This window comes from Elephas maximus, chromosome 4, assembly GCF_024166365.1.
Source record: "Elephas maximus indicus isolate mEleMax1 chromosome 4, mEleMax1 primary haplotype, whole genome shotgun sequence".
Taxonomy (NCBI): domain Eukaryota; kingdom Metazoa; phylum Chordata; class Mammalia; order Proboscidea; family Elephantidae; genus Elephas; species Elephas maximus.
In genome coordinates, this window is record NC_064822.1 from 184,760,109 (window position 1) to 184,774,394 (window position 14,286).

Consider the following 14,286-nt stretch of genomic DNA (forward strand, 5'->3'; position numbering starts at 1 on the left):
ATTTTTTTAAAAGTATAAAGATAACTTACCACCTTAAAATAAAAGCCTAGACAGGCCTATAAAACAAACAGTAACAACGGAGGAACGGGCTTCTTCAATCAAGTATGTGAGACCAAATGGGCAACACTCGCCCAAAGGCAAAGACAAGAAGGAAGGAAGGGACAGGAAAACTGGATGAATGGACAAAGAGAACCCAGGATGGGAAGGGAAAGTGTAAGTGTGCTGACCCATTGCAGGAATCACAACCAGTGTCAGAAAACAATTTGTGTATAAATTTTTGAATGAGAAACTAATTTGTGCTGTAAACTTTCACCTAAAACACAGTAAAATTAACTTAAAAGAAAAAAAAAGTCACCCATAACTCTTACTCACAATTTTTGAGGTCAAACCAAACCAAAACCCATTGCTGTCAAGTCGATTGCGACTCATAGTGACCCCACAGGACAGAGGAGAACTGTCCCATAGGGTTTCCAAGGAGCACCTGGTGGATTCAAGCTGGCGACCTTTTGGTTAGTAGCCAAACTCTTTACCACTACACCACCAGGGTTTCCCACCTATCTTGAATTCAGTAACAATTAGAAGACATACTCCAAATTTTAAAAGGAAACATCTACATTCCTCATTACTGGCCATCACTTACACAGGGAATGGCTTCGAAATGCATATTAATAAGTGTCAGCAGGGAAGCTAATGAACCAGACACACCACAAAACTAAAAATGTGTTATCTGAAGAAAACGAATTTTTCACAATGCTTGTCCTTTCAAGGATTCCACAGACATTCTACTGCTGTTAGATGAGCCAGCCTTACACACGGGGTGAGGAACTAGCCTGGGCTCAGCCACTAGTTTGCTGTGGAACCTAAATCATTTCATTTCTCAGAACCTCTGTTCAACTGCAGTGAGGGAGCTGAACCACAGAGCTGAAAGCAACTTCAACAATTCTACCCAAGGCACCCTGGCAAATTACCCAATTTCTGCTTTAACACCTACAGTGATACAGAGTTCAGTGATATGGAAAATATTTCCTCTTAACAGAATATAGTTAGTACTTTTAAGAACCCAGACAGTGTTTAAGTAAATGGAATTCATGTTTTTCTGATCCAAAAGATCAGAGATGTGCGACTTCACAGTTGTAGAAAGCTTAATCTAACTGCTGTTTTCTTTTATCCCAAGGTAGCCCGCTTCACCAGGAAGATGGAAGATCGATGCCTCTAAACAGTTTGTCCAAACGCAAGGGGTTTTACACATAATCTATCATTTGAATTCCTAAACTTCTATCCTCCAGATTTAAAAGCCTCTCATAATTTATCTTTCTGTGCCTAAGATTTCCTTTTAAATTCCCTCCAAATTAACCCTGTCCCTCAAGTTCATGCTAGGTACTTGTACATGTCCTAGTGTCCTAGTTCCCTGTTCAGCTCTTCTGAGGCATGTGCACCTTTAAGTACTGCTTCTGGCTAAATCTGGAAACCCTGGCAGTTAGGTGCTATGGCTGCCAACCAAAAGGTCGACAGTTCCAATCCACCAGGTGCTCCTTGGAAACTCTATGGGACACTTCTAACTCTGTCCTATAGGGTCACTGAGTCAGAATCAACTGGACAACAATGGGTTTGTTTGTTTGTTTGTTTTAGTTCCGGCTAAATTCACTCTGCAGGTAGGGGACCTAATAATTTAACAAGAGGGACAACAAGAGTGTTAACGAGATACCCTTCATAGACAACTGTGTACCTCCTGGGGTCTTGTTTTAATTGTTCAAAAGGTCAGGTGGAAATCAGCTAAATGAAACCATTGGTTCACTCTATTCTGGTAAATAAAAATTATCTACACATAATTGCTTGAACGGGAAAAACTGGTGCTGAAGCAGCAACGGCTGGCACGTAAATGCCTCTTTCTGAATATTCCCATGCCTCTACAACCACCTCTTCATACATCTCTCTGGCTCCAATCTCCAAAGAAGAATGTATGTAAAGCCGTTCTAAGAGCTTTACATATTTTTAACTTATTTCTCACAACAGCAATATAAAGCAGGCACCATTATTATCCCCATTTTCCATCTAGGCAAACTGAGTCACAAAGAAGATCAAAGTAGTAAGAGTATCACAGCCACACACACACAGCCAGCAAGCAATGCAGCCAGGATTTGAACCCAGGTGCTCTAGCTCTGGTATTTATATTCTTAACTACTTACATCTCTACAGTTGCTTATCTATCACTCTCGTAAGTTACTGTTCTCTTCAGTATCAGAAAATGACCCACCCTCACCTTACACATACAGATCGAATCTTTGTTCTTAGTGTCCATTTTGACCTAGGCTACTTAAAACATTACACAGGGCCTTAATTCAGTGTCCACTTTCACATATTAGCCTACCACATGGAAGACACACAGTAAGCACTCAGTATATGTTTGTGGGTATCTGTTAAAAGAATTAAGTCTTTCCCAACTCCCTCATTCTCCTAAAGGTAATCTTGCCCTCCTCTGAATGACCTCTAGCACTCTGTACCTTCTTCTAACACTTATTTTCTAATTATCCACTGGGATAGCCAGCTTCCAAGATGGCCCCAATGGTCCTCACCTCCTGATACTCGCATCCTTGTATAATTCCCACAACGGAACAGTGTGACCAACAGAACACTGCAGAAGGATGGTATATGACTTCTGAGGCTAGGTCACAAAAGACAATGCAGCTTGGTCTCTTGGATTGCTTGCTCTCAGGAAAGCCAGCTGCCATGATATTGGAAAGGCCCACATGGAGAGGAACTGAGGCCTCGCACCAACAAGGCTACACCAACGTGCCAAGTTTGCTACCTTGAAAGAGGATCCACCAATCTCAGTCGAGGCTTCGGATAATGGCAGCCCCAGCTGTATGATTGCAATCTCATGAGATGCTGAGTTGGAACCACCCAGCCAAGCTGCTCCTGAATTCCTGACTCACAGAAAATGAAAAATAAATGTTTAATGTTGTTTAAAACACTAAGTTTCATGGCAATTTTTTATACAGCAATAGGTAACTAGTATATCTACCTTCTAAAACTGTAAGCTCCTTAAGAATAGAGACTGTTTTCTTGAATCTGAAAACACCAGTGAGGCTTCAGACATAAACACTGATCATATATGTTGTACTGTATCAGCAGGTCATTCCCTTTGTTCAGTGTTCTTTTTCTCCAAAATGTATCCATTTATAAACCACTCCCTACTCCTAGATCACTTCACCCACAATCCATCAATATCTCCCCTTCTCTTTTTCAAAGACCTAGCGCAATATAACCGCCTGGCCAAAGCTTTTTCTCAGCATGAGATGAAAATGTTCCTTACGTCAGTCAATCCCAACTACCAACCCTAGGATTTACACACACATTTAAACACACACGCAAATATACATATACGTTTATTATCGTCAACAAATATTTACTAAGCACCTACTGTCCCAACAACTGTGCTCGTAGCTGGGAAAAAAGAAAGAAATATCCTTGCCCCTGTGGAGTTTATAGTCTAGTAAATGTTCTCACCAAATGTAATACATGACTCTTGTTAATATGACTTCAACATTCTACTTTCTCAACGGTAAAAATTATTAAAAATCATTTTATGCCTCTCGTCGTTTAATTGGCCATATGTCTGTATATCCTTTCTTTATACACTTAAATAAATATTTAAGCTGCAGTCTCAACAGAAGCTGGTACCTGTCCAACAAACTCTGTAAAGTGCTCCATATGGAAAGTGCATGTATCAGTGTTCTCCATTTTTACTGAATGCTCCCACAAGCCAAACATTTGAGCAAATACCACATTTATAAAAAGTCATTTGAAAAGATAACCTTTATTATATAAAAGCCTTCATAATTCTAAATCAAATATGAAGCATTTATTTCGAAGCAAGTAACTTGTAACAGATGTTTGTTGCTGTTGTTAAGTGTCATCGGGTCAGCTCCGACTCACAGCAACCCTGCGTACGACAGAACGAAACAATGTCCGGTCCCACACCATTCTCACACTTACTTTTGTGTTTGAGCCTATTTTTGCTACCATTGTGTCAATCTATCTCATTGAGTGTCTTCCTCTTTTATGCAGCCCACTACTTTACCAAGCATGACGTCCTTCTTCAGGGACTGGTCCCTCCTGACAACATGTTCAAAGTAAGTGAGACAAAGTCTTGCCATCCTCCCTAAGGAGCATTCTGGCTGTACTTCTTCCAAGACAGATTTGTTCATTCTTCTGACAGTGCATGATACATTCAATATTCTTCACCAACACCATAATTCAATGTATCAACTCTTCTTTGGTCTTCCTTATTCATTGGCCAGTGACTGAAAAAATCATGGCTTGGGTCCGGCACGCCTTAGTCCTCAAAGTGACATCTTTGCTTTTCAACACTTTAAAAAGTCTTTTGCAGCAGATCTGTCTAATGCAAAATGTCGTTTCATTCCCTGACTATTGCTTCCATGGGCACTGACTGTGGATCCAAGTAAATGGAGAAATCCTTGACAACTTCAATCTTTTCTCCATTTACCATGAGGTTGCTTACTGGTCCAGTTGTAAGGATTTTTGTTTTCTTTATAGTGAGGTGTAATCCATACTGAAGGCTGTGGTCTCTGATCTTCATCAATAAATGCTTCAACTCCTCTTCACTTTCAACAAGCAAGGTTGTGTCATCTGCATAACGCAGGTTGTTAATAAGTCTTCCTCCAATCCTGATGCCCTGTTCTTTTTCATACATAGTCTAGCTCCCTGGATTATTTGCTCAGCATACAGATTGAACAGGCATGGTTAAAGGATACAACCCTGACATACACTTTTCCTGATTTTAAACCACACAGTATCCCCTTGTTCTGTTCGAAAAACTGCCTCCTGTTCTACGTACAGGTTCCTCAAGAGCACAATTGTTTCAGAATTTCCATTCCTCATAATGTTATCCATAATTTGTTATGATCCACAGAGTCAAATGCCTTTGCACAGTCAATAAAACACAATTAAACATCTTTCTGGTATTCTCTGCTTTCAGCTAAGATCAATCTGATATCGGCAATGATATCCCTGGTTCCACGTCCCCTCCTGAATCCGGCTTGAATTTCTTGCAGTTCCCTGTTGGTGTACTGCTGCAACGGTTTTGAATGCTCTTCAGCAAAATTTGACTTGTGTGTGAAATTAATGATCCTGTTTGATAATTTCCGCATATGTTAGATCACCTTTCTCTGGAAAGGGCACAAATATGGATCTCTTCCAATTGGTTGGCCAGGTAGCTGTTTTCCAAATTTCCTGGCATAAGCAAGTGAGCACGTCCAGTGCTGCATGTTGGTTGAGACATCTCAGTTGGTATTCCATCAATTCCTGGAGGCTTGTTTTTCATCAATGCCTTCAGTGCCACTTGGCCTTCTTCCTTCAATACCATCGGTTCTTGATCATATGCTACCTCCTGAAATGGCTGAGAATGGACCAATTATTTTTGGTACAGTGACTGTATATTCCTTCTACTTTCTTTTGATGCCTCCTGCATCGTTCAATATTCTGCCCATAGAATACTTCAACACTGCAACTCAAGGCTTGAATTTTTTCTTCAGTTCTTTCGGCTTGAGAAATGCCAAGCATGTTCTTCCCTTTTGGTTTTTTAACTCCAAGTCTTTGCACATTTCATTATAATACTTCACTCTGTCTTATCGGTGACACAGTGGTTAAGAGATCAACTGCTAACCAAAAGGTCAGTGATTCAAACCTACCAGGCGCTTCTTGGAAACCCTATGGGGCAGTTCTACTCTGTCCTATAAAGTTGCTATCAGTCAGAATCAACTTGCCAGCAACAAGTTTGGTTTGGTTTTTTTGTCCTCTCAAGCCGCCCTTTGAAATCTTCTGTTCAGCTCTCTTACTTCATCATTTCTTCCATTCGCTTTAGCTACTCTACTTTCAAAAGCAAGTTTCAGTGTCTCTTCTGACATCATTTTGGCCTTTCCTGTCTTTTTAATGACCTTTTGCTTTTCATGTATGACATCCTTGATGTCATCCCACAACTGGTCTGGTCTTCGGTCATTAGCGTTCAATGCATCCAATCTATTCTTGAGATGGTCCCCAAATTCAGGTGGGATATACTGGGGGTCGTACTTTGGCTCTCACAGACTTGTTCTAATTTTCTTCAGCTTCAACTTGAACTTGTATATGAGCAACTGATGGTCTGTTCAGCAATGGACCCCTGGCCTTGTTCTGACTGATGATACTGAGCTTCTCCATCATCTCTTTCCACAGATGTAGTTGATTTGACTCCTGTATATTCCACCTAGCAAGGTCCGTGTGTATAAGTGTTGTTTATGTTGTTGAAAAAAAGGTATTCCCAACAAAAAGGACTTTGGTCTTGCAAAATTCTACCAAAATACTATCACAAATATAGTAAAATAATATTCAACATGGGTGGCCCTTTCTAACCTCTTTGATATTTATTTCTATAATGCAATATTAAAAGGAAAATGACATACTATACACTTTAAAATCAGGGATTCAAGTCCTACCTCTGTCACCTAACCCTGATGACTTATTACCCTCAGTCTCAGTTTCCCTCTCCTAAAAAGAAGGCAAAACCTACCTCATAGGGTTGTTGTGAAGATTAAGTGATACATTAAAAGTTAGGCTTCATGCCTGTTGCACAGCAGGGATCAAGGCATATTACTGGTGGTTTCCTCTTCCCTTCCCTAGGGATTGTAACTGTTATGTCAGAATATTTGTCAGAAAACCTTTCTAAGCACAATTACTTCTGGTGTAATGATCTTCATCTCATGTGTTAGGATTCAGCTCAAACTCCATCTTCTCTCTGAAGCCTTCCCATATGTCCGAAGGAAAAGCTCCCTCAACAATCCCATACGGCTCTGGGCTTGTACTGGAGAGTTTATTTCAGTGTGTTACCATTCTCTGTCATTTATCTGCCTCTACCACTAGACTGTGGGCTCCTGAAGAGCACGGACCACACCTCACACTGACAACTCCAGTTCTTAGAAAAACACCTGGCATATTACAAGCATGGAATAAAAGTTTACTGAATGAATAAATGAACAAAGTCATTACTTAACTAGTACCCATAATTACTACTGGGTGGCTTGAACTTTATGGTTTTGCCCTTTATGGGTTGAGATCCTGTTTTATACTTCTATGTAGTATAGTTAGTATTTGTATAGTATAACATAGTTTCATAGTAACTGACAGAGTAGGTACTAAGGATCTAAAAAGTCTGCAATAAATACTTTTTGATTACAGGATACATATTACCCTTCTATGTCTCATGCTTTTACTGTAAATAAAAATTTATCCTAATGGATGCGACCTTTGGGAGCCTTTTTAAATGGGCTCTTCGTAACAGTTACTGGCAAAGAACTGAAGCAGACGTTAGTGCCAGACTACAGATAGTTTGTCTTCGCATGTGTTCTTGAAGAAAGCAGTAATGGTTTGCTTCTTTCTAAATCATTTCATTAAGAAACTCAGTATCATAAAGCCCTTTGATTCACTACAGAAAATGCAAACGGCATTAAGCAAAAGTTAGTTTAATTGCTTCCAGCCAAAGGTTCTCCACCCTGCAGTCATGGGGCTGTGGGCCAGCTGGCTGTACCACCTCATCTCTGGGAGGTGGCTGCTTTTCAACAATAAAACTGCCTAAGTGAATCTTGGAGTTTTCTGGGGTCTTCTTAAGTAAAACGTTTAGTTTAACTTCTTATTAAGAATAAAGTTTACATTACAAGCTTTGACTTCATTTAGAGCAATCATCTTTCAGTTCTTGAAAAGATCTTAAAAACTGTCAACTTGGGACATTCCAGACATCTTATGGGTTTAAAACTATGTAATAAAGTATATGGTTACTAGGGGCGGGGGGGAGAGGGAAAGGTGGGGTAACAGTGATGGAAACATCACAGCGATTAAGGGTAGAGTTGCACAACCGATTATTGTAATTGCTATCAATAAGCTGTACACCTACAAAAAGCTGAATTACAACAATAACAACAAAAAAGAGTAGCTGCGGAGCCTGCTTACGTACAATCAAAAATCTCATGGGATTTGGTTTATTGGTTTGGAGATTTAGGGTCATGGTTTCACAGGACACCCTAGTTAATTGCCCTAATGGTGTGTTTAGTGCTTCTGTTCTACCTCCTAGTTTGTTGCATAGTACCTGGGATCTTATAAGCTTCCAAGCGGCCATCCAAAGCACAACTATCGGTCTCTATTTACCTGGAGCAATAGAGAAAGAAGGAGAGTCAGGAATAGGAGGAGGAAATGGAACATGTGGCTAATTGCCTCCAAGAACAACTGCCTCCTCTGCCAAGAGACCAGAAGACCTGGTGCCTGGCTACCCTCACTGAACATTTTGATCAAAGGTTCTATAGAAGAATCCTGACCAAAAGGGGAAAATGCAGAACAGAATTCAAATTCTCATGGACTTCAGACTTTCTGGAACCAGGGAGGGTGGATGAACACCTGAAACTATTGCCCTGAGAAAATCTCTAAACCTTAAATCAAAAATATTCCTGGAGATCTTAAAACCAAACAACAGTTTAGCTTAACTAGTAAAAATGTCTGCCTCCAGCGCTATGCTGTTAAGAACTAACTATATGGGATCAAAGAGACAACAGCAACTATAAAGACTAGATAGGAACTTTAGGGAGCAGTGAGTTTATGTTACTGTGGGAGATACAACTCAGAAAAGGAGAATGCGAATGATTGCAAATCTCAAAGAATGTAATCAATGTCACTGAATTGTAACTGTAGAAATGGTTGAACTGGGGTATGTTTTGCTGTGTAAATTCTCAACAAAATAAATAGAATTAAAAACAAACAAAATGTAGATGCAACTTCATTATTATATTTAAGTGACATATTTTACATTCCTGTATATACATGTTTCATCCAAAGTATAGGCTGGTAAGAAGTTAAACCATTTTCCAAACTGTCCTTTACTTATGCTACATTACCAGAACACTGAGCAAAATCCTGGCAAAGCCAAGCTGGGTTAGTGCTTAAATACACACTAACTAGACCAGTTGTTCTCAACACCATTACAGCAAACATTTCTTGGGGCCTTACTATGAACTGGGCACTGTGTCAAACATTTTATGTGAATTACCTCATTTAACACTCACAAAACCCCTACGTGATGGCTACTATTACTATCCCCGTTTTTCAGATGGGGAAACAGAGGCCCAAGGCTGCACAGTTTGCCAATGGCAGATCTGGGAGGCTGACTGGAAAGCTCCAGCCCTAGTTACTATACAGTAGCAACGGGCACTTAGATATAGTTGTTGTTAGTTGCCCACGAGTGGATTCCAACTCACGGCAACCCGAGCATGCAGACAAGAACTGAGCTCCGGAGGGTCTTCAGGCTGTGAGCACCAGGCCTTACCTGTGAGGTGCTGCTGGGTGGGTTTGAACCGCTGACCTTTTGGTTAGTAGCCCAGTGCCTAACCTTTTGCGCCACCCAGGAAGTCCTTCTTGTGGTACAGGCCAAGGAGACATACAGCCAAAGCGTACTAACAGTCACGACTTTAAAGAGTAAAGTCATTGGCCATCAAGTTTCGAACCCGCGGCATTCAGGTGGTACACAGGCACCGACAAGTCCAGGTGAGCCTCCCTTGCCTGGTAATCCCGGAGATTGCACAGCGAACCTGAGCGCTTGCACAAGATCGCCGCGAAAGCGCCCTGACACCCCGCTCCCGCAGTGAAAACACACCCGGGGTGCAGCGAGGGCGGGACCCTGGGTGTCTCCCCGGCCGGCGGCCCGGCCCGCCGGCGCACAGGTGCACTGCCACGCCCGGGTCCCGCCGGCCCGGCTCGGCGACCCCTGCAGGAGGGGCGGGGCGAGGCGGGGAGGCAGCGGGGCGGAGGCACCGAGGGGCGCGCGGCGGGGTCGCGGGGAGAAGGGATGCTCGGGGCGGGGCCGGCGCGGTGGGGGAGGGGTCCCGGCCGGACTCTCACTCACCGCCTCGCTCGCCTCCCGCCGGCTCCCAGCGCAGCCTGCTCCGGCTCTCGCCGCCCGCCTGCTCCGGCTCTCGCCGCCTGCGTCTCCTCCCGACGCTCAACGTCCAGCCAGGGCACGCGAGCGGGAGAGGTGGGCGCCAGCGGAGGGCGTGTGGCGAGCGGAGGCGAGGGGGTGCGGACAACGGCACGGTCGCTGCCGCCGCGGCCACCTCACACACGGCCGCCGCCGGCTCCTCTCGGCTACGGAAGCTGCGGGCCCGCCCACCACACCCGCCTCCCGCCGCCCCAGGCCGCCGCGTGGGGAGTGACGGCGGGTGCTGGCCAATCAGAAGCCTCGTCGGAGCCAGGAGCCGACGGCCTGTGGGAGGGAGGGGAAGGAGAGAGGCGAGGACGGCGGCGGGACTTCCTGTGAGTGACGGCTCGGCGCAGCCAGTGGGCAGTCAGGAGATGACCTCATCGCCGAGGGAAGTCTGGAACTGGCCGAGCGGCGGCGAGGAGGTGGGAGGAGGCCGGCGACGGCGGGAGGCGGGACGCTGGGCCTTAAAGGGAACGCAGCCCATTGGCCACCCTGTCAGGGACAGGGCGGCGGACCCGGCTGGAGCTCGCCAAGTTGCCAGGGGTCCGTGCCCAGCCGCGAGCTCTTACTGCCTTAATCCTCCCGACCCCATCCTGATCCTTCTCGGGGGCAGAAGGGCCCGCCCGGGGCTCCTTAAGTCAATTATTTCACAGTCACGGTTCCCAAAAGGAAACAATAAATTTCGCCCTGGCCTGGAGCCCTGAATTCCCGTTACAGCCCCCGCCCCACCGAGACCAGTCGCCGGTTTTCTCTGAGTCAGTTTCCCCAGCGATAAAAGGGGGAATAGTGGCACTTACCTACCCCTCCCTACCTGTCTAGAATGTCGAGATCAACAATGAAAGAGCTTTAGGCTTTCAGAAGAAAAAGGGCTGAAACCCAAAAGCTTGTTATCTGGTGACGCCAAGATAAACAAAAAACCAAACCCGTAGCCATCGAGTTGATTTCAACTCATAGTGACCCTATAGGACAGAGTAGAACTGTCCCATAGGGTTCCCAAGAAGCAGCTGGTGGATTCGAACTGCCGACCTTTGGTTAGCAGCCGTAGCTCTTAACCACCAGGACACCAGGGCTCCAAGAGAAGTGTCTTTAAAAGGGAGAACTGGACTAGATGAGTCCCGACGACCCTTGCATTTCTAAAATTTCTAGAGTTCTAAAATATACTTACGCCCTACTCTTTCCGACATCCATTGGTGTAGCGAACATTTGTGTATGTGTGCAGTCGTGTGCATTAGACGCAGTGGCCTTAAAATCAGCAAGACCTGGTGTTTTCAAATGGAGAAGAATACAGTATAAAAGGGAAAAACAGGTAAATCAAGGTCCAGTGTGGTTAGGGGTCATCATAGAGACAGGCCCTGCACTACCTGCTCTGCCCCCAGCAATGGAAGGGAGCCCAGAAAAGGAGAAATAACTCCTAGTTGGTGGGGTGGAAAAGAAGGGGAAATGCTGCCCTGAAGGCTTCCTGGAAATACTGTCACCAGGTAGAGTTGGAGGGAGGAGGAACAGCTAGAGGAAGAAGGGAGCACCCACATTCCAGGTATGGGGAGGAGCAGTGCAAAGGCACAAAGACTGAAACCAGACAACTCACTTTATTTTCCAGAATAAATTCTTACTAGGCTCCCCAGTTCTCCCCCCAAAGGTCTCCCATGACTTCCCATTGGTACAACTCACAGAGGAAGGGCGGAAGAGGGCGCCTCGCCGTCCGACAGCTGCAAAAAAAGGAAGTGGCCTTGGGTATTCCCAATTATTCACCTATAAATCAGCTTCAAGTACAGTACCAAGTGTTAGTCACAGACCTTTGGAGTTAAATGGGATCCTCAAGGCCCCTTAGACATACACCTTCCCCCAAGGCAAGAGTCCTTCCACAAAAGCCCTGATGAAGTTATGTATTCAACAAATATTTCTTCAGTCCCCACCATGAGTAAGACACTGAGGGGTAAGATGAATGAAGACAGTCACTGGCCTGGAAGCACTTATACCAGACTGGGGGAAGTTAAGGCTTGTACTGAGTTGATTGAAGTGCCAGGCCCCTTATCCCAAATGTCATAACTAACACAAGGGAGAAGTGCACCTCAGGGGAGAAAGTACTGTCAATTGGAATTATTGGGGTGGGGCCGCTACCCCAAGACAAGCCCTGGGTGGAGCGTTCCAGGTAGTGTCCACATAGAGGCAGCCCTTACGAAAAAGCCAAGTATGTGAGAAGGAAGCACGAGCGTGGCTTATTAGTCATGGAAAGAGTGATATGCCTGTTCACAGCAGGGACGGCACATCAAGCTTCCAGACATGGCAAGCTCATCACTCACAAATAGGCCTGTTCTCTTTTTTGGACAACTTAAATTGTGTATATAAATCTGTGTACACATCTGTATATAAATAGTTTCTATGAGTTGGAATCGGCTCGACGGCAAGGGGTTTGGAGGGGTTTTATGTATACATATATGTCTTACAAGGAGCCCTGATGACACTATGGTTAAGTGCTCGGCTATCGACTGAAAGGTCAGAGGTTTGAACCCATCAACTGCTCCGTGGGAGAAAAGACCTGGTGATCTGCTCCCACAAAAATTACAACCTAGGAAACCCTATGGGGCAGTCCTACTCTGTCCAATAGGGTCACTATGGGTCAGAACAATAACAGCATATGTCTTATGGGTGATCTGTCTCCCCCAATTTCTGACCCTAAATCCTATTATTGTCTAAAGTTACACCCCAAACCAAACCAATTGCCACCAAGTCAACTTCAACTCATTGCAACCTCATATGTCAGAGTATAACTGCACTCCATAGTTTTTTTATTTTTTAATAATTCATTTTGTTGTTGTTGAGAATATACACAGCAAAAAAAAGCACCAATTCAAGTTTTTGCATGTACAATCAGTGACGTTGATTACATTCCTCGAGTTGTGCAACCCTCCTTTTCTGAATTGTTCCTCCCCATTAACATAAATTCACTGCCCTCTAAGATTTCTGTCTAATGTTTCAAATTGCTGTTGTCAATTTGATCTCATCGAGTAGTTCTTGTCAGAGCACGATACTCAAGGCAGACCTTCTTTACTAGTTAAGCTATACTATTGTTCAGTTTTCAGATGACCTCAGAGGATATTTTTGGTTTCAGGTTTAAAGATTATCTCAGGGCAATAGTTTCAGGGGTTCCTCCATCCTACTTGGCTCCAGAAAGTCTAGAGTCCATGAGAATTTAAAATTCTGTTCTGTATTTTCCCTCTTTTGATCAAGATTCTTCTATAGATCTTTGAACAAAATGTTCAGTAATGGTAACCAGGCACCAATTCTTTTAGTCTCATGGCAAAGGGGGCAGTTGTTCTTGGAGGCAATTAGCCACATGTTCCATTTCCTCCTCCTATTTCTGACTCTCCTTCTTCCTGTTGTTCCAGGTAAATAAGAGACCAATTGATATGCCTTGGATGGCCACCTGCAAGGTTTTAAGACCCCAGGTACTATGCAACAAACTAGGAGGTAGAACAGAAGCACTAAACATGTTATTAGGCCAGTTAAATGGGATGGCCCATGAACCATGACCCTAAACCTCCAAACCAAGGAATCAAATCCCATGAGGTGTTTGGTTTTATGTACATGAGCAGCCTCAGCAGCGAGTCTTTTTTTTTTTTTGGCGTTGTTGTAAGTATATCTATCATACAACTTTTGCAAATTTCAACTTTTTACAGGTGTACAACTTATTGATTGCAATTACATTAATTGGTTGTGCAGCCCTAATTTTAATCAATGAAATTTTTCCATCAGCATACACCGAAATCATTAGGCCTTTCTTCTGAGATGCCTCTAGGTAGATTTGAGCTGCCAACATTTCAATTAGCAGCCAAACACGTCAGCTGTTTGTACCACCCAGGGACTCCCTAAAGCTACACACAAGACGTCTAATGTTTGACGCTAATATTCATCTACTACTCACTATGACAACATTCCAAATATTTGAAGAGGGCAATTATGCCCCCTTTCCTGCACCCTCTACTTATCCCCCCAAAGCAATAGGGATGAAGTCTTTTTTTCTTGCTATCATTTCTCAGATGACAGTCTCTCTATGCCTCACTGTCCTAATTACCTCATGCAGACATCCTTTGCTTTGCCAGGGTCCATGGAGGACATTAGAAGGAGCTCTGGTGGTACAGCGATTAAACGCTTGGCTGCTAACCAAAGGTCAGTGGTTCGAACCCACCAGCTGCTACATGGGAGAAAGATGTGGCAGTCTGCTTCTGTAAAGATTACAGCCTTGGAAACCCCACGGGCCAGTTCTATTCTGTCCT

At 44.0% G+C, this 14,286-nt stretch overlaps 1 protein-coding gene across 1 annotated transcript in view; it reads right to left on the bottom strand.

Moving 5' to 3' along the window:
- Positions 1–10,496, bottom strand: part of LOC126076495 (uncharacterized) — a 170,717-nt gene extending 160,221 nt beyond the window's left edge. Inside the window, exons 1-2 of the mRNA XM_049884988.1 lie at positions 10,418–10,496; positions 9,938–10,294 (exon numbers count right to left, since the gene is read on the bottom strand). Of these exons, the coding sequence (XP_049740945.1) occupies positions 9,938–10,294; positions 10,418–10,496 (436 nt within the window). The remainder of the gene's footprint in view (positions 1–9,937; positions 10,295–10,417) is intronic.
- Between the last annotated feature and the right edge of the window lie 3,790 nt (positions 10,497–14,286).